This window comes from Monodelphis domestica, chromosome 6 (genome assembly GCF_027887165.1).
Source record: "Monodelphis domestica isolate mMonDom1 chromosome 6, mMonDom1.pri, whole genome shotgun sequence".
NCBI lineage: Eukaryota > Metazoa > Chordata > Mammalia > Didelphimorphia > Didelphidae > Monodelphis > Monodelphis domestica.
This window is the reverse complement of record NC_077232.1, coordinates 245,592,817-245,613,603: the sequence shown is the minus strand read 5'-3', so window position 1 is coordinate 245,613,603 and position 20,787 is coordinate 245,592,817. Positions and strand designations below refer to the sequence as shown.

Below are 20,787 nucleotides of genomic sequence, written 5' to 3'. Positions count from 1 at the left end.
CATTGTACACAGAGACTAATACACTGTGGTATAATCGAACGTAATGGACTTCTCCATTAGTGGCGGTGTAATGTCCCTGAACAACTTGCAGGGACCCAGGAGAAAAAAACACCATTCATAAGCAAAGGATAAACTATGGGAGTGGAAACACCGAGGAAAAGCAACTGCCTGAATACAGAGGTTGAGGGGACATGACAGAGGAGAGACTCTAAATGAACACTCTAATGCAAATACTATCAACAAAGCAATGGGTTCAAATCAAGAAAACATCTAATGCCCAGTGGACTTACGCGTCGGCTATGGGGGGTGGGGGGGGGGGGTAGGAAAAGAAAATGATCTATGTCTCTAACGAATAATGCTTGGAAATGATCAAATAAAATATATTTTAAAAAAAAATTGTTTTTTTTTTTCAGAATGTTCCCTATATGTTTCCAGTGTCTTTGTAAATTTTGGCTTAGCTGCCTGAAAGACACAGAAGTATTCATTTTGAAAACTCCTGGGTTTTAAAAGTTAAAAAAGGCAACAACTTCTATAAACTCCATTTCCACTTTTTGAAAAGAAATTAAAGTCAAATTTCTTTTCTGCAACCTTTGTCAAATTAGAGTCAATTTTTGATGGTTAACTCTTGTGGAAAATAGAAAATAATACTCATTTGTCAATGGTTTTTTTGGACTTGAATTAGGCAGAGCCACCACAATTTTGGTGCTGAGGGCAAGTGTCAGAAAAAAATATGATTGAGCTGTAGTATATGACTGTAAGGGAATATTATTGCTCCATAAGAAATGACAAAAAAGATGATCACAAAAAACCTGGAAAGAATTATATGAAGTGATGCAAAGTGAAATGAGAAAAACCAGAACACTGTACATAGTAATAGCAATCATGTATGATGATAAACTGTGAATGACTTAACTATTATCAGTAATGTAAAGATTCAGAACAATTCCAAAGAACTCAAAACAAAAAGGCTTCCTCTATGAATGCCATAGAAGGAAATCACAGTTTAAATGCAAATTGAAGCATACCATTCTTCATTTTATTTCCTCCATGAATTTTTCTGAAGTGTAAAAGATGTCTTTATTTCATAACATGATGAACATGGAAATAATATGATAATACATGTACAACCTATATCCTATTACCTATCATCTTGGAGAGGGTGGAGGAGTGTAAGGGAGGGAGAGAACAAGGATTGTAAAATGTTACAAAAATAAAAATTGTATTGCCATGTAATCTGGAAAATATTAAATAAAAATGGAAAATTATCAATATGAAACCCACAAATCAACTTTTTAAGACAAATTCAGCTGGATCTATGTTGCAGCTTTCTGTTTTAGCCAATTTCTATTTCTGTAATTAGACACTAAGATCTTTCTATTCAGCTGAAGGTTTGCATATACTATTAGTTGCCTCTAAATGCCATTACCTTGGGACAAAGCTAGAGTGGTCCTACTCTAGTTAGTTTTGAAAATAGTTTTGCTTTAGACTAAAATTAAAATTAGTTTCCTATTAACTAAAACTATCTGAATCATGGATGAAAGGGATGATTAGAAACATTAAATAGCAGAAAGAAATCATGCTAGGGAGCTATTTTATCATATAGAAGTCACAGATTAAATAAAGTCATTTTTAAATGACTTACAATGTATTGCCCTGTGAATTCGATTTAATGTAATGCAGGTGTTCTTAATATCATTTTTGTCTTTTCAAATTTTATCAGGTTGAGATGGGACTTAATCACAAGAAACTAAAATTCAGATAGTAATAATGTCTTTGTAATTATGGAAATTTACCACAAGCTTCTTAGAGAGACTTTCTGACCCTTAAAAGTCTTTATGACTTTAATAAAAAAAAAAAAACAAGAGCGATCAGACTACAGGCTATTCCTTAATGTTTCTTCTACCTTACCTATCCCCAACCTAATTACACAGTTCTACTAAAAATTCAGAAAAACTAGCTCATTTGGTAATGTTCACATATTAATAAAGATATGCTGTTCTTAAAGAATAAAATTTTTCTGGCGGCCAAAATGCCGTGAAAATCAGTAAAAATAGCAAAAATATACTTAAGCTTGGGAAGGTTAAATATTTAGATTATAACTGCCTTCAAATTGAATAAAATGTTTAGCCTTTATTGAAATCAAGGAGTAAAGAACTTAGTATTTTTCTGGCCCCCAACTGCCTTTTAATTACATCATAAAACTTAAGTGTTGTTTAATATTTAAAAATTGTTGTTGAAGTTGTTGAATAAAAGTCTGAATATAATAGAGTTTTATTATTATTTTTCAAAACTTAAAGTTCTGCTCATTAATCATATGTTCACATTGCACAAAGTACTATATGTATATGCATATATGCATTTTATATACAAAAATAAATACTATATATTCATATATAATTTTCTAAGGAAAATGCTGTTAGTTTTTCAATTAAAGGTTAACCTACACCCACAAACTACTTTTTTTTTCAAAGTGTTAATACAATGTTGAAAATACTTAATTCACATAGGCTTTTCAAGTATGGAAGTCAAATAAGGCTGAATTTTAATCCCATTCTGGATTCTCATTAGCTATGTGGCTTTAAGCAAATCACATAACATTTGAGGCTTGGAATCCTTGTTTATAAAATAGAAATAGTACTCCACTAGCAATTGTTAGCTGTCACTTCTCTTTATAAAGACCAAAGTAAATATGAAGAACAAGCTCCCTCTCTCTGACAAAGCCTTTATTTCTCAAATACATGTAGAAAGAACAGTGTCAAATCTATAAGAATCCAAAGAATTTCCCAGTTGGCAAAATGGCCAAAGAATATGAACAGGAAATTGTCAGATGAAATTAAAACCACCATTAGTCACATGAAAAACGTTCTAAATCACTACTGATTAGAAAAATGCAAATTAAAACAACTTTAAGGTACCATCTTATAACCATTACACTAGCTAAGATGACAAAAATTGAAAATGAAAAATGCTGGAAGTGATGTGGAAAAATTGGGACACTAATATACTACTGGTGGAACTGTGAACTGATACAGCCATTCTGGAGAGCAATCTGGAACCATGTCCAAAGGGCTATAAAAACTATGCATACTATTTGACTCAGCAATAACACTAATAGCTCTGTATAACAAAGAGATTAAAGATGGGGAAAAAGAACCCACCTCTCCAAAAATATTTATAACAGTTATTTTGGGGTGGCAAAGAACTGGAAACTGAAGGGATGTTCATCAATTGATGAATGGCCAAACAAGTTGTGGGATACACTTAAAATGGAAAACTATTGTGCCATAAGAAATGACAATGATCTCAGAAAAACCTGGAAAGACTTATATGAAGTGATACAAAGTGAAGTGAGTAGAAATAGGAGACCATTAAACACAGTAACAACAAAAATGTATGATTATCACTTGTGAATGACTTAACTATTATCAACAACCAAGGGTCCAGGAAAACTCCAAGAGATCCATGACACAAAAAGGGAATCCACCATCATAGAAGGAACAAAGTACAAATGCAAATTGAAAAGTACCATTCTTTACTTTATTTCCTCCACAAATTTGTCTCTTCTGTAAGTAGTATGTGTCTTATTTCACATGACTAACATGGAATTGTGTATTATATGAATATATATAACCTATATCATATTCCTGATTTCTTAGGGAAGGAAAAAGAGTGGGAAAGAGAACATGGATTGAAAAATATCAGAAAATAAATATTAAGAAAAGGTATTGACATGTAATCTGGGGAAAAAAAGCAATATTTATTTAAAAAAACCCAAATTTTAATTTTAATTAAAAAAAAAAAAGAAACATGCTCCCTCCTTCCTTCACATCAGGAGGAAAAGGCTTCAGACTCCCATAAAGGAGCTTTAGTGTAGAAAAAGAATGCTGGTTTAGTTTGCCTCCATGAAGGATACTGTAGGGAGGGAATAAGGAAGGTTTCAGTTTGTGTTGCTGAAACTTTCCTGCTACTACATATAGCTCAAAGCTTGCTTGCTAGTAGAGTCTTGGGTTCTTTCTTTGTGGTGGGTTTTAGAAGAGCCAGAGGAATTAGAGAACTAATCTTCAACATTTGCTGGATTATGGAGGAAGCGAGGGAGTTCCAGAAAAACATCTACTTCTCCTTCTTTGACTATACTGAAGCTTTTGACTGTGTGGATCACAACAAAATGTGGCAAGTCTTCAAAGAGATGGGTGTATCAGATCATCTTACTTTTCTCCTGAAGAATATGTATGTGGGCTCAAGAAATGACAGTTACAACCATACATGGAACAGCTGATTGGTTTAATACTGAGGAAGACGTATGAAAAGGGTGTATACTGTGATCTTATTTAATTTATATGCAGAGGTCATCACGTAAAAAACTATGTTGGATGAATCAAAAGCTGGAATTAAGATTGCTGGGTTTATACCCCAAAGAGATCATAAAGAAAAAGACTTGTACAAAAATATTTATAGTCACATTATTTGTGGTGGCAAAAAATTGGAAAATGAGGGGATGTTCTTCAATTGGGGAATGGCTGAACAAATTGTGGTATATGTTGGTGATGGAATACTAATGAGCTCAAAGGAATAATGAACTGGAGGAATTCCATGTGAACTGGAACAACCTCCAGGAATTGATGCAGGGTGAAAGGAGCAGAACCAGGAGAACATTGTACATAGAGATGGACACACTATGGCATAATCGAATGTAATGGACTTCTCTACCAACAGCAATGCAAAGATCCAGGACAATTCTGAGGGACTTATGAGAAAGAACGTTATTCAAATCCAGAGGAAGAACTGTGGGAGTAGAAACACAGAAGAAAAACAACTGCTTGATCACATGGGTTGATGGGGATATGATTGGAGACGTAGACTCTAAAGGATCATCACCCTGGTGCAAATATCAATAGTATAGAAATAGGTCTGGATCAATGACACATGTAAAACCCAGTGGAATCGCTTGTTGGCTATGGGAGGGGAGTAAGAGGAGGGAAGGGAAAGAACATGAATCATGCAATCATGGAAAAATATTCGAAATTAATTAATTAAATAAATAAACTAAATTTAAAAATAAAATAAGATTGCTGGAAGAAATATCAATAGTCTCATATGCAGATGTCACTTTCTGATGGCAGAAAGTGAAGAATCTCTTGAAGGTGAAAGAGGAAAGTGTAAAAGCTCGTTTGAAGTTTAACATAAAAAGAAAAAACCAACTAAGATTATGACAAATGGTTCCAACATTTCCTGGTAAATAGAGAGAGAAATGGAAGCAGTGTCAGATTTTATATTCTTGGGCTCAAAAATCACTGCAGACAGTGACTGCAGCCATGAAATTAAAAGATGCGTGCTCCTTGGAAGGAAAGCCATAACAAATCTAGACAGCATACTAAAAAGCAGAGATATTACTTTGCCAAAAAAGGTCCTTATAGTCAAAGCTATGTTTTTGTTTTTGTTTTTTCCAGTAGTAATATATGGCTAGGCGAGTTGGACTATTAGGAAAAGCTGAGTGCTACAGATGCATTGCTCTTGAGTTGTGGTGCTGGAGAAGACTTTTCAGAATCCCGTGGACAGCAAGAAGATCAAATCAGTTAATACTTCAAAAAATTATTGAGACAACTCATTGGAAGAACAAATAATGAAGTTGAAGCTTAAATACTTTGACTCACAACATGAGAAAACACGACTCAAAGGAAAAGACTTTGACTTTAGGAAAGACTAAAGGTAGGAGAAGAGAATGGCAAGGATGAGATGGATAGTATCATAGAAGCAATGAACATGAATTTGGAGAGACTTGAAAAGATAGTGAGACAGAAGAGCCTGGCGTACTATGGCTCGTGGAATCACAAAGAATTGGGCACGACTTAACGATGGAACAACAACCTCTAGTTTTACAGGTTTTAGTTTTAAGATACTTTTAAAAGTGGGCTTTACAAGATGTAAATATCCTGATACAAATTAAAATACTTAAAACGAAATGTAAATAATCATGTAATTGTAGAATTTTTTCATCCTATGGATCACCAGTAAAGTACATAATAATAAATAATAACTCTCTGAGACCTCACCAAAATTAAAAAAAAATATGTATGTATGTGTGCATACTTGTGTATATAAATATATACATGTACATATATATGCTATAAAGAAAGTAAAGTTGCTTTTATTTAAATAATATGATTTAATATAGCTAGATTTTCTATAAACTGCCCAAAACTCTCATTTCAAGTCTAGTCTCTCATTATTTCCCCCACTACTGTTACCAAGGATTTACTCTCTACTTAGCACTAATAAGGATGGCCAGGAGGCTTTTATCAAAATAACTAAATGTAGTTTCTAAAAATAAAGCACTTTTAACAAAACAATACGAGCCCCGCTTCTTCATAGAACATGCCACACTGAATGATAGAGCACTACAATGAGTTTTCTTGAAAAAGAGCCAAATAAACTAGATTTTCTATCTATGCTTTATTTGTTTGAAGACTCTCATGAGAGAATACCACGGGCAGCTTTCCAAGCCTTTATTTGTAACATTTCCGGACTCAGAATTTGGAAAGAAGACCATGGGCATTTTTATGTATTTAAAATACCTTATATCACTTTATAAAAATAAAAGCTATATGGTAAACATGGCCAAGAGAATATACCATTTAAAATCCTTTTTTTAAAAAAGCGTATGCTACACTTTAAGATGAACAAAAAAAGTTATTATGAAATTTAAACCAAAGGTCTAGGAATTGATGCTTACTATTTGTATGACCCTAGGCAAGTCATAACATAGCTACAGTCAATTATGTGGCCCAGTAGGTAGAGTACTTGACCTGGAGTCAAGAAATTGAGTTCAAATCTTGCCTCAGACATTTATTATATATATCGCCCTGAGCAAGTCATTTAACTTCAAATGTCTCAGTTTCCTCACTAATAAAATGGGGATAATCCTAGCACTTACACCCCAAGGTTGTTCTTGGTTTGTTTGTTTTTTTTAACCCTTTTCTTCTTTCTTAGTACCAATTCTCAGACAGAAGAGTGGAAAGGTCTAGGCAATAGAGGTTAAATGACTTAACTTGCTCAGATTCCCAAAGCTAGGACGTATAAGAGGTCATATTGAAACCCAGGTTCTCCTGACTTCAGGCTTAGTGGTCTTTTCCCTGTACTACCTAGCTGCCCACCAAAGGTGGTTTTGAGGATAAACTTATATAATGTAAAAAGCAGTTTGCAAACCTTGAAATACTCTATACAAACAGTAACTATGCAACCCTGGTCCTAAGGTTTTTCCATCTGAAAAATGATTTGAGATCCCTTTCAGCTCTATAGCTTTTGAATCAACCCAACTCATCTTTGGAGTCCTAAAACTCATAAGATGAAGCATGGAGATAGGATAGTTATTCAGTAGAAAACAGATAATACAAGATAGACAGCTCAAGTTTTGCCACAAAAATCAGGCACTATGCTAAGTGTTTAGAATATTTCTATTTCTTTATCTGTGTGTATATATATATATGCACATATATATGTGTATATATATACATTTATGTGGACATATGTCTACACACATGTAGATAGACAGATAGATAGATAGATAGATAGATAGATAGATAGATAGATAGATAGATAGATAGATAGATAGATAGATGGAAGGATAGGTAGATGGATGGATGGATGGATGGATGGATGGATGGATGGATGGATGGATGGAAGGATAGATGGATGGATGGATGTGGGTGGATGGATGATGGATGGATAGATAGATTTAGAGAAAAGTAGAGGAGAGAGACAAAGACTTAAGACAGTCCCTGCCTTTACCTCTAAGAAGCTAAAATTCGACTAGGGAAATACAATGTGTTGTAGTAGTAGAAATAAATACAAGACAAAATTTAAAAGTTATTTAGGGGATGAGACACTAACAACTAGAGGAAACCTGAAAAGAACTACAGGAAGGCTATGAATACATGATGTAGGTCTTCTACTAAGGATTTGTGGAAGAATTATAAGTGTCTAATAATAAAATCTCCAAATGTCTACAACACATTTCTAAAATTTTACATTTTTCTCCATTGTTATTTTAAATCTATACCAATTAAAATAATAAATAAAACCCTAATTTGTAGCATTTGTCAATTTCCACAGAATAAATACTCATACTGAAAATTTAACAATTGGCTCTCCTGGTAGCTAGCACGAACCTGGCCATGACCAAGAATTGCATAGATTAATAAAGTGGAGATAGGTAATCATTTAAGAGGAGACATGATCATTGAGGTCCTAGATCCTTCGGTGGTATGAAACTCAGATAGAAATAGATACTTGCTGGCTGCATACTGGCTCAGAAAAACAGAAATTAATAGGTTATTTTATATTTTAATATTTCACAAAGTACATTTTAACCCAGTGTGCAGCACTTGGGAGTTGGGTTGACAGTTTGGCACCACTGCTTGGAATATCTAAGGAAAGTTACCTAGTTGAATAGTAAAAGTGTGTACATTGATGCTAATAGACTTTTCAATAATAAAACAGAGGGACTGGTGTCCAGTGTCACATAGGTCTTAAAAGTGAGTCACTATCCCCCCAAATCTTCTATTATTAAACACTCCATTAGCAAGGCAAATAATTTTGAGTCATTCAAACAGTATTATTCCCATTTTTATAATTCACAAACAGAGGCACAGAAAAGATGAAATGTCTTATCTATGGTTACAGAGCTTATAAATAGTAGAACTAAGACTCAACCACAATCTTTAAGGCCAGAACTCTTTCCATAAAATAAAGTTGGGCAGCCCAAGTAAATAGGTATTCAATTTTTTAAAGGGGAAAGAATTTTACACAAACAAAACATAACTGTTAGGGAAATCTAGTGCACTGAGGCAATTATTGTATCAGTAAATTAATTATAGGCATATCATATGCCATTCTTGAAATGATGAAGTACTGAATTTTAAAATTTGGACCTCATTTATTTGTTCAGTAAATATTTGTCTAGCCTTTATTCTTTGGAAGATGCTGCAGGAGGTGTTTTGAAAGGCTTAATTATGAACAACAAATAATTCCCATCTTCAAAAAATCAACAATCAAGTTGGGGAGATAGGATAGGCCTACAACATAAGAATGGAGGTAGAAAGACTCAAAAGAGAGTGACTAAGGTCTGGGGGAGCTCAGAGGAAGACCAATAGACTTCTAGATAAAGGCATCAGAGGAAGCTTCTTGGAACACCACTAGACATTTGTTTCATTTAGAGTAAGTCATTTTAGTACAAGTTGGTTGTAAAAGTGATAAAGCACTTTCCTGACAACAACTTTGCAAAGTAGGTAGCATGTGGATTAGTACTCCCATTTGACAGTGAGAAAACTGAGGCTTAGAGCTACCACTTGTCATAATTCAAGGCCAGAATTCTTTTCATTATACCATATGAATCTATACTCTAAATTTTAAATAGCTCTACTATGCATTTGAAAATTAATATCCCATTGCTCTATTTTATGAGTTTACTATCTGCTTTCTATCCATCACTTCTTATCTTTTCACAAAAAACATATTAAATAAAACTTTTTAAATTTTAAAATGCTAAAAACCTTCACTGTTTAAAATATTCCATACATATTCACTGTAAATATGATGTTCTTTTACTTTCTATAGTACTTAAACTTTTAAAAATCATTTTGGAGAAAAGAATCCCCTAAAGTATAATTTAGGTGTGTATGTATATATATAATTTCACTATAATGAGTATGATGTTTATGTAATTATTTGAAAAACTGCTCTAAAAATCACTGCTACATTAAAATCTGTACATAAGATAGAAATCCTTTGAAAAACAAAGAAAATATAGAGTGTGTCCCCAAAGCCATAAGTTTAAGAAGCTAAAACTGTATTTATCTTTTAAGGATAAACTATATTTCAAATTTGGGTCCTTTCGTGGGAAATTATAGGCTGGAATATGAAAAATTAGTGCCTGTTGCTACCACATTCCTGATTCTTAAGCTATAGTTTAGGCAGGGAGTGGTATACAGGAGAGGCATAAGAGGTGAGACTATAATTCTACATAGCTCTACTGGGCAATTCTCTTGAAAAGAAAGAATAGAATGAAAAATTCTAACCATAGAGGCAGCTAAGGAGCACAGTAGATATAGTGCCAGATCTGAAGTCAGGAGGAAGTGAGTTCTTTGAGAATTTATTTTTCATATGCCATATTAATTCCTATATATTAAGGAAAATAACTGTGTATGGGATCTGAGTCATAGATACCATCTAGTCAGTTGCTTTTTGCATTTTTTTTGACCCTAGGAAAACCCAAAGAATGTCTTCTTCTATAGCAGAATTTGGATAATAAATAAAGAAGACAAGGGTTCTTTTCCTGTGTGCACTGACCCATTCATTGGTGGGAACAGGGAGGGGTAGATAGGTTGATTGGTCACCTCTTAATTAACTTTCACCAATTAAAGATGTCTTGGAATGGTCAAGAGAGGAGCTCAAAAAAATCTATTCATTAGATTGCCAACCCAGTTCAGGTTGCCCCATGAGAAGTCATGGAGATCTATATCACTTTATTAATTATAATGCTGGCCTAACCAATAATCCTAATATAATCAATAAAATTATATTCTTAACCAAAATCAGTCTCTTGGGTTAATTTTAATTGTAACAATTCAAATCATTTTATACATTTTAGCTATGTGACTAGGCAAGTCATTTAACCTAAATTGCCTAGGCTTTGCCATGAGAAGGTAAGAGTTTAAGAAAAAAATTCTGGCCATGGGCAGAAAAAAACAATCAAGGAATAGTTCATGTGGTTTGGTGAATTTTCCTCATAGACCATTTAAAAAGATCTGTCTGTCCACAGACTGCCCACCCTTCCTAAACTGTGATTCTCTGAAAGAAAATGCTTACTCACCCAGTAAAACTGACTGACTCATGGAGAATTAGAGATTCTTAAACCTTCCTTTTACTCAGAAGAGTTGTATATTTATTTTCAGTTCATACAAGACTGGAATATTGACCAGAAATTAAAAACTAGGCATTATTTTTGTTAAAACATAAATGGAGTTTTATCAACCAAAAGGAAAAAGGAAAGGAAAGGAAAACTAAAGGAGAACTTTTATTGTAGTACAATAGGTCCCTCAACCTTTCATTTTCCTGTAATCTTCATGATCAGTGGTAGAAGAAAGAAGACATATTGAAATCTATGATATTCCCCTTTGTCCCCTGATATTCCAGAAATCTTAGGAAGACGTAGTAGAAACTATAACTTCACCATCTGTCATTACTACTGGGATTCTCTTTCTTCTAGATATTTTTGATAGAATTCAGATAGAAATGGTCCTGAAAGAGGTCACTCTCCTCCAGGGTTTTGTTTTGTTTTTACATTCTATATTCAGCAGATTATTGCTTATGTAGACAAGATGATTACTTTTTGGTTACTGAGCAAAAGTACTAGTATATAAATTCATCTGTGACAGGTTCACTAATAGAATTTTTGGGAAAAGTTCAGTAATAAAATACAACAGGTGTAAGAGGTTGACACATGACTGATTTCTTCTTCTGTTTTTATACTTTGAAAACTATTCATTTAAAAATATTAATTCTATAATCTGAAAGCTATTAATTATAGGTTATATGAATTCAGGAAAATGACATCTTTTTTACATTGCACGTAACAATTTTGGCTTGAATAAAAATGCTTAATGTAACTTCATTATAGTTTAATTTTAAAGGCTACTGAAGATGAAGACTTTGTATTTATAACTTGAGATCTTTATGGTAATCCTCGAGGACCTTTTGGTATCTACTGGTTTATGAAGTGGTAGTGACCTTCTGGTATGAGTTCTGTCCACTTCATAATTATTAATTGCCTTTAATATCATGATAGAATCAATCGACATGGTGGGGAGTCTTTGCAAAAATTACTTCTGTTTTAATAAATTGTGATCTACTGATATGATGTGACATGAATTTTTAGATCCATGGAATCAATTCTGTTCAGATCATATTGATGTGCAATCATATCCTTTCTATTAAATGGTAGGAGAGGATGAAATAACTTCAATTTAAAAAAAATATTTAAAAGTGTCTGATTTTGTCATTCTTGAGTTTGGGAGGAGGATAAGAATAAGTATTTACATAGCTTCTACTAAGTGCTAGGCACGGGGCTAAACACTGTACAAACTATGTCATTTGATGCTTGCAACAGCCACGAAAGGTAGATGCTGTTTATTATGTCCATTTTATAGCTGAGGAAAGTGAGGAAAACAGGTTAAATGACATGGCCAAGTTCACATAGCTACTATAGATTTCAAACCAGGTCTTCCTGACTCCAGGGCCAATGGTCTATCCATTATGTCGTCTGACTATATAACTAGTTTAGCCTCCCTGAGAATTAAAAGTCCCATATTGTACCTGTTGCTAACATCTAATTTTATTCACTGCAGCAAACTTCCTAAATGGGTCCCCTGAGAATTAATGTAGCTCCCAAGGTGCCCAATTTTTTCAGCCAATTAGTCAAATGTTCACATATCATCTACTACATGAAATATACCATACTAGGTATAGCCAGGGAGGCATGATGTATAAGACAGTCCTAGACAGAGTCTACAATATAAATTGAATTTGAAAATGTATATTCTGGGACACCCTGGCTTTGTAAATATCCAGAAGATTCTGAAATAAAATTTCAAAGTGTCCTAATGAATGAAAAAAAAATTAAATTCTAATAAGTGCTTAGTAATTATTTATGCTCATTGACATTAAAAATCTTCATAAATGATCACTTATTATTAAATTACAATTTTAAAATAATAATCTAAATCAATATTTCAGTGGAAAAGTATTAGCCTGGTTTAAAAAACTAATTTCTCATGATGTCAGATTCTGACATTGTCAATCATGTAGCTAGTTACATGTTGATGTCAGTCACTACTCTTTCACTGAAATCACTGCTATTCACATTCTTCATTTAATATTATATTCTAAGTTCATTCAATAATGGTGAACAAAAATTCTGTGCATTTGCCAATAACAACCACAAATATCATTATCTCAATCCTCTGCTAGTTTTCAACATCACTAATATATTTATTCAAAACGTATTTTCATCATAAGCACTATTATCAAGAAATGAACAGTAATAAAATTCATCCAAGTGGGGGGAATTAATAACTACATTTTATATCAAAACAGATATAATAATGAGTAAAATGACCAAAATAAAAAGGATGTCATTACCTTTTTAAAAGAGCTCTCTTTGTCTCTCTGTCTCATCTCTGTCTCTCTATCTCTGTCTATCTTTCTGTCTCTGTCTCTCTCTTTCTCTCTCTCTCTCTGTCTCTCTGTCTCTCTCTCTCTTCCCCTATTCCCCCAACCCCTGGAGAAAAATGGTAAAGAGTTGGAAAATCCTCCCATGTTGATTAAAACTATTAACAAATTTTCTCTGAAACTGCAATTAGGCTAGAAAGCTTTCAAAAAATTAGAACCAAAAATTCAGCAAAAATCTAAATTGGTTAATGATTTAAAATGTGCTACCAAAACAATTTGATTCACTTATGTAAAAACTCAATTTTATCATTATTAATTCAAGTCAAATAAAGAGGCAAAGAAGTGACAGCAATGCTTCTGAGTAATTAGCTGGCAAGAAATCCCAGCAAGATTAGTTTTTGCCACCCCTAAATGGGTTACTAATGTACCTGGGGAAAAAAGCATTAAGAACATGTAAGAAGCTTTGAGCTTTTAAATACATAGGCTATATCTCTGTATATATATGTCAATTGTGCTTAAAAGGAACATATTTGCAACATCTCTACAGAATATTTATGAGGACTGCTGAGCCTCAACTAAAGGCATATTTGTTTCAAGTAGTATATATACCAAGTTCCTATAAAGTAATTGCTAGCTTTGTTCTAAGGGAGTTTGTTTTGTATCATTTTTGAAGATGTAGAGAAATAAATAATTTTATAACCCTAGTATTGGATACAAGGTGAATATACATGTAACAGATTATGTTAGGTAAATGTTACACGGTGTGCTTGATTCTGAAGGGTTTATGCAAGCTTTATAGGGAACCCATATGACTTAGCAACATTATTTATCTCATAATGATAATCTTATCAATATATCTAAAATAAGAGAGGTATTTGTATATGGAGAGTGGATTGGCAATAGAGTCTAGAAAGAACTAAGCTGGGATCCTACCATGTGTACTTACATGATCGTGGGCATTACCTATTTTTCAATAAATAATTCCTTTATCAGTAAAATAGGGATTAATCATATCTAACACCATAAGTTAGTTTAAAGAGCAGATGAGTAATGTCTACAAAAGAATATTTGGAAAAAACCCTTGGAAATGTCAACTAGCATCATTAACTTAATAATGATATGGTTTCTACTTAATATGTCTATATGAACTAAAACCCTTCAATACTAAACATTTCTTATATATAATTTTAAAAGCCTTTAGAAAGAAGATTTTTTTATTTTATAATATTTTGCATATTTCTGATGGGGAAGGAGGGCCTAAATATTTTATTTTCTGCTACAAAACAGTCCACTTCAGTGTGATAAGTGCAGTTATCTACCTGCTCTGTGCCCTATAATCAGTCTATTACCAATGTGCACTTTAACACAATAGCAAAAGAATGTCTTTGATACACTACCAGTCTCCATATATGGTGTGCATGACTAACAGCTGAGAGGAAGTGTAACGGCCTGCTAGAAATCTTTAAACAGTCCCGCTAAAAACTAGGTGGGTGACAGTACAGCTGCATTTGCAAATGTGTGCAGGAACTCTGCCAGCTCCCCGCTTTCCCTGCCCTCATTTCTGTTCTATTGGTTGGATTTACTGACAATAAAGAATTATCCTTCTCAGTTACACTGGCGTATTTTGCAGTTCTTCTCTGATCTTAAAACTAAAGATACTTAACACTCAGGTTCACAAAGGCATAGTATTTCAAATAATCATAAGACAAAAGCTTGGTGGGACAAACCAATCAAAGTATCACAGACTGGCAAAGGTAACATTTCTTGAAGTTGACTTTTTTAGGGTCTCTTTTAAAACCATAAACCATGGGATCATGGATCACCAATTTAAATCAAAAAGGGATTTTAAAGGCTATCCAGTCTAAATTGTTCATTTAACTGATGAAGGAAACAGCTGAAAAAAAGTTAAGTGATTTAACAGGATTACCTAGGCAAAGCTAGTGAGGCGGGATTGGAACTCACCATCTATAACTCCAAATCCAAACTTCTTTCCACTGTACCATACTACTGCTCCCTTTAGCTAATTAACACATTTCAAAAACAAGATTTAAAACAGAAATGCATCTTCAGATCTACCTGTATCCTGCCAAGAAGCTGGAAACTCCATTTCAAAGAGGAACAAGATTTTTAAAAGCACGTTACTCTACACAGTCTTCGTTGAGATCTGTTCTCCCACTTATCTAAAAAGAAATAACTTGACTGGCATCGATGAATAGAATTAACATTTTATCTATCTAAAGTCCCTCCTTTCAAGTAAATTATACACCCATGGGTGTTCAATAGTCATTTCAGAGTACCATTTAATGAACCATATTTGATCACAGTCAACATCATTTAAAGTCTGTGGGGATTTCTGAAGAATACAAAGAACATAAGGCTTCCCGGTATGGAGTTTATTATTTAATAACCATACCCATCAATATATGCACAAACATGTAATAACCAAAAGCAGTAAGCACAGACATATTAGAGTTAAGAACAAAATATTTAAAGGAGATGGAAATAATTTGGACCAGTCTTATCTGGGCCTCAGTTTCTTCAAATTTGTAAAATTAAGCAGTTGGAACAGATTTCCTCTAAGATCCTCTGATTCTAGTAATCATAATAATGACAACAATACCTTAAATGTATGGGTGTTAAAAATTTTTATCTATACACACAAATATATATATATATATATATATGTCTATATATGTGTTCATCCCATATATATTATGTGTATATGTAATATAAATTTTATAAATATATATATGTATATATATATATATATATAATGTAATTCTCTTGTAAAGCAGGAGCAACAAGTATTTCACCAGTTTTTACAAGTGGTTAAATAACTTGTTCAATGTTATACAGATGATAAGTGGCATCCAAGACTAGAATTAAGGGCTTCTGAATCCTGTTTCAGTGTTTTTCAATAAGATTACCTTAGAGTTGTTAAAAAGATCTAGGTCTCAACAAGGTCAGCAGACTTCTGGAAGTGAGACTTTGGAGAGATTCTTTTTTTTTAAAGTACAAATTTGCTTTGAAAGAGGGGAAGGAGGGCATTCCAAGAGCGAATCACATGATTAGTGGCTTATTAAGTAAGAGAAGGGAAAGTATATAAAAAAGATGATAATGCCCTAAACTCTGGAGTAGGCTACCATGGGTCCAGTAAGAAATTATTATAATTAAGTAATTTACTCCTAATGAGTATGATCAATTATTTTGATTCAATTTATGATGAGGCTTAAAGTCATTAAAGGATTTTCTGGTGAGTCAAATATTTGGTTTGACCTATTGCAAGGGTCTAGATAGACTTCAGAGTATCCCTAAGTGTCTCTTTTATAAAGGCACCAAGGAGGGATGAAGAGCTTCTGAGTTAATCATTCTTTTTATCTTTTTTTTTTCATTAGTCAAAACTATTTGGGGGAGGAAAGAAAAAGGCATATCTAAGCATAGTGCATCTATTTATTTCTACCTCTCACTGCCTGGGGAGTGCATCTTCTAACTGATCTCTAAAGTGTCAAGGGCTTTGAATGTGCATGTTCCTCTGAATCACAGTTAGGTGAGAGGTGGGTGGTAGAGTAGTAATGGGGGAAATCCCTTGTAAAAGATTCCCATCTGCCAACTTAAGCACAAAGAAAATTTTAAAGGCAGAATTTTGTACCAAAGTAGAGAAGGAAAAGCCTCCAATCACAGTCAAGCTGATATCCAGTCATATAAAGGTAAACTAAATGTTAAATAGTAGCAACACTTTCAAACTCAAGGCAAAATGAGTAAACTCTGCTTTCTTCTCATTTCCACTTTCAAAATCCGCCCAGTGGACAAATATGGTTTTCCTCCCTGACGCGATTCATGTTTAAGTTCATCAGCAGATCATAAGTTCAAACAAAAATATTATAGAAACATGCACCATAATTGGTTGTGTTCAGTACAAATGTGCTAGCATGCCTGTGCTGCTACACAAACAAAATCATCACAAGTTCTTTTACTCCCTTGATAATAAACAATTTCCAGTTATAACTAAATATGATTATTAAATATCTGTTCAGTGACAAACCAAATGTATATCATGATTATCACAGATTCTATGAGAACCATTTATGTCTAAGAAAAAAGTATAACCCTTGAGTGCACATAAAAACATAAAAAACATGCCTACACAATTATAGCCAAACATTTTGTTTTAGAACAAGGTCTGTGCCACGTATTTTCCTCTTAAGGCTATCGGTATTAAATATGTCTTGCTGAATTGAGTTTAAGAGTAATTACAATGGAAGAGCATGATTCAAATGAGCCATGGCCTATTTTTCCTCCTCAAAAGCAAAAGAGACTGTTGAGAGTCATGTTATTTTTTTTTTAATCCCAGGGTTGTATTCAAAGTTATTTTACACTAGAGCTAAAAGCAAAGTTCTTCATAGTGCCATTTATTTTAGAATAGCTCCATTCATACATGCTATTGAATATGGGATGGCACCAACGACAAGAATCTGAATTCACTATAGTATTAAACATGCCAACCATAAGTGGTTTAATTTGTCCAATTGTTTTAAAAATAAATTAATCAATACTTCTTTAGGGAGAGGAAATACTTATAAATATATTATAAAACCTTTAGTATCTAATTACACTGTAACCACAGCACATGTTTACATACAATACTGATCATTTAAAGCAAATTTTTAAAGACACTCAAAAAAATTGGTTGAAAATACCCACCCCTAGCAGAAAGCTTTTTGGTGTTGATAATTTTGGCAGCATATTCTTGTCCTGTAGGGATTTTCATGCATCTTCTCACCACTGAGAATGCCCCCCTGAAAACCAATAATCAGCAAGGTATCAATACAACTGGGCTCTGATACTTAATAAATGGGATCTAATAATGTATGTGCTTTCAGTGATTTTAGTGGCTTTCTAAATATCAATAGGACTAGCCCCCAAAAGAACCATTCCAATTGGCAACCTGGCCCTTCCTTAATTTTCAAGAATATAATAGCGATTAGAATTTAACAGAGAGCACACCATATCATTCAACAACAAAATAAAAGGGTCTGCCAATTGTAACGGATCTTGTTTGCACAAGGAATTTGAACACATTCTACAAACATCCACTCACACAGTAGAACCAAATGCCCAGAGAAAACACTGCACAGAGCTGGAATAAGAGGGAGCCAAAATCTGCTGCCCATTTATTTTGGTAGGGGTAAAAATAATGAGTGTATCTCTAACTCTATAAATATGTTAATTGTTCTCACTGAAATATAAATATTGAGCACATTTGTGTGGGTTAATGAATCCTGGCATGATGATTTCTCTAAGCTTTGGTTGAGGGAAAAAGGTTTTTAATTAAACTGCCTCTTCCGACATATTCTCCATGGTTTAGGGGGGAAAAAAAAGCAGCACCAGTCAGTGTAAGACTATTGTACTGAATAAATACAATTACACAGTAAAATTTAAATTTCCTTGTATTTGCCTTCCTCAGCCACCAACAAACATATATGAACACACCCCTTCTTCAAGTAAAAGATCAAGCTGTAGATATGAATGAGAATAGATTTCAATTGGGGGTGATGCCTGAACACAGTGGCTGAGCCTCTAGGTTACATTTCTTTATGAGTTCCCTCATCTAGGTCTTTCTCTTCCTTAAAAAGGCTAGGGATTTTCGTCAGTGTGTATATGTATATGTGTAAATATAACATACACACATCTATATATAATCTTTAAAAAAAAAAAAAAGGAGTCTCCCCTTTCCAGAGCATATCCTCTCATGCACATTTAAATGAATCCTTATAGGAAAAATGGTCTGTACCTGGGAAGAATGGTGCGACATTAATCAATCCCAGAAAGTTTTCCCCCCCTAAAATAGCTGAAGGTTGCAGAGGTTTGGTATTTAGGTTTGTATGTAACACTGGGCTGGCGTCTCCTTTGACAGAACTACTGGATGCAAAATAGATTGAACGCCAACTTGAACTTTCGGCATCAATAAATATGGCACCGTCTATGTCAGTGAGGTTCTCATCCTACGTGTATCACTGAGCAGACACGCCGGTAAACCCTGGAGGCATCTCTATTTACAGAAAACATGATCTATGTTGCATTTTACATGGGTTCTCATTTCCTGCCTTTCACAAGCATATACACACTCCAAAGGATGACAGCTACAACTACAAGGATCATAAATTCACTAAGGCTCTCTTGAACAAACCGGAGTTCAGAAAGAGGGTAGGTGGGATTAGCCGATTTGGCCGCAGCCCGGTGGGCTTCCCTTTCTCCTCCCGCGCTCTCATCCTAAAGATCAGCACCTTTTGCCCAGCTGTCAAGCCAGCAGCCTCTTCCCCAAACCCCCCTCCTTTTTTTTTCTAAACTCCCACGACCCCTAATGGTAAGTAAGGACTGCTGGTTGGGGCGAGGGGGTGGGGGGGGAACCGACTCGCCCTCTGCGGGAAAAGGTACCCGCAGATGCCAGGCAAGGGCGCTTACTTTCCAAGCTCCTCGAAAAGCTGATACTCGTCGGTGAACCTGGTGCAGGTTGTAGTTGAAGCCATCATAGGTCCCGGCTGTCTCCGGTTTAGGAGGAAGGAGGATGAGACGGGACGGGAGGTGCTGCTGCTTGCCTGGGACTGGCCCCCGTGTCGCTATCACCCCCGAGCCGTATTCCTTCACTTTTCTTGCCCGAAAGTGGCTGGATCAGGACTTGGGGTGGGGGGGAGGAGGGAAGGTAGGAAGGGTGTAATGGGAAAGAAAGGGTGGCGTGGGGTCCCCTCTCCACAATCGTACAATCCTCCTGCTCCCTCTTCCTTCTTTTGCTTCTCTGGCTCTGGACGCTCCACCCTCCCTCGCTCCCACCCCCACTCCCCAATTGGAGGAGGGGGGGTAAAGTATTATAGAAGAGGTGCCAGGAATTAGGAGGGGGGGTTGGAGAGAGAAAAAACTCAGTCAGCCACGGGGCAGGAGGCGAGCAGTTGCGAAACGATAAGAACTGGGGACAAGAGGGAATAAAGGCGGAGGGGAGGGAGTGAAAGGGTGGAGAGGGGGTGGAGTGGAGTGGGGAGGGGGCGGGGGAAGGAAGAGAAGCCCGAAGGAGAGAACTCCCGTCCAGTTGCAGCTGTCAGCAGCCTCAGTCTCTCCACTCCAGTGGGTGGGTGGGTGTGCGCGAAGGGAGCGCCCGAGCAATGGGAAGCTCGGCTATTCTGGCCGGTTTTCCCCTCCCCTTCCCCGCCCCGCTAGTGACAGCCGCCGGGCAGCTGGGACACCTAGGCAGTTCTCTGGAAATGAAGAGAGGAGGCACGACTTGGAGCGCGCCAGGCACCCTGAGAGGACAGCAGTGGAGAGAGCTAGGTTCAGCTCCGGAGAAGCCTCAGTCTCTGCTGTCCCCCAACCCCTCCTCGACCTACTGCGGGGTCACCCCCCACCCCTCCGCTTCCCCCCCTCTTTTCTCTGTCCCACACCTCCCTCTAGCGACACAACCCTCTCTCGGCACGCAATGAGTGTGTACCCACAAAGAGTGCTACGAAGGAGGGGTACCCAAGGCAGGGTCTCTGCAAAAAGCTCCGAGAAAACGGGGGTCACACAATGTTAAGG

At 35.4% G+C, this 20,787-nt stretch overlaps 1 protein-coding gene across 9 annotated transcripts in view; it reads right to left on the bottom strand.

Moving 5' to 3' along the window:
- Nucleotides 1–20,289, bottom strand: part of CAMK2D (calcium/calmodulin dependent protein kinase II delta) — a 363,055-nt gene extending 342,766 nt beyond the window's left edge. For all 9 annotated transcript variants that reach the window (XM_056803000.1, XM_056802996.1, XM_056802995.1 and 6 more), the window contains exons 1-2: nucleotides 19,687–20,289; nucleotides 17,926–18,020 (exon numbers count right to left, since the gene is read on the bottom strand). In XM_056803000.1, the coding sequence (XP_056658978.1) occupies nucleotides 17,926–18,020; nucleotides 19,687–19,754 (163 nt within the window). In that variant the 5' untranslated portion in view covers nucleotides 19,755–20,289. The remainder of the gene's footprint in view (nucleotides 1–17,925; nucleotides 18,021–19,686) is intronic.
- Between the last annotated feature and the right edge of the window lie 498 nt (nucleotides 20,290–20,787).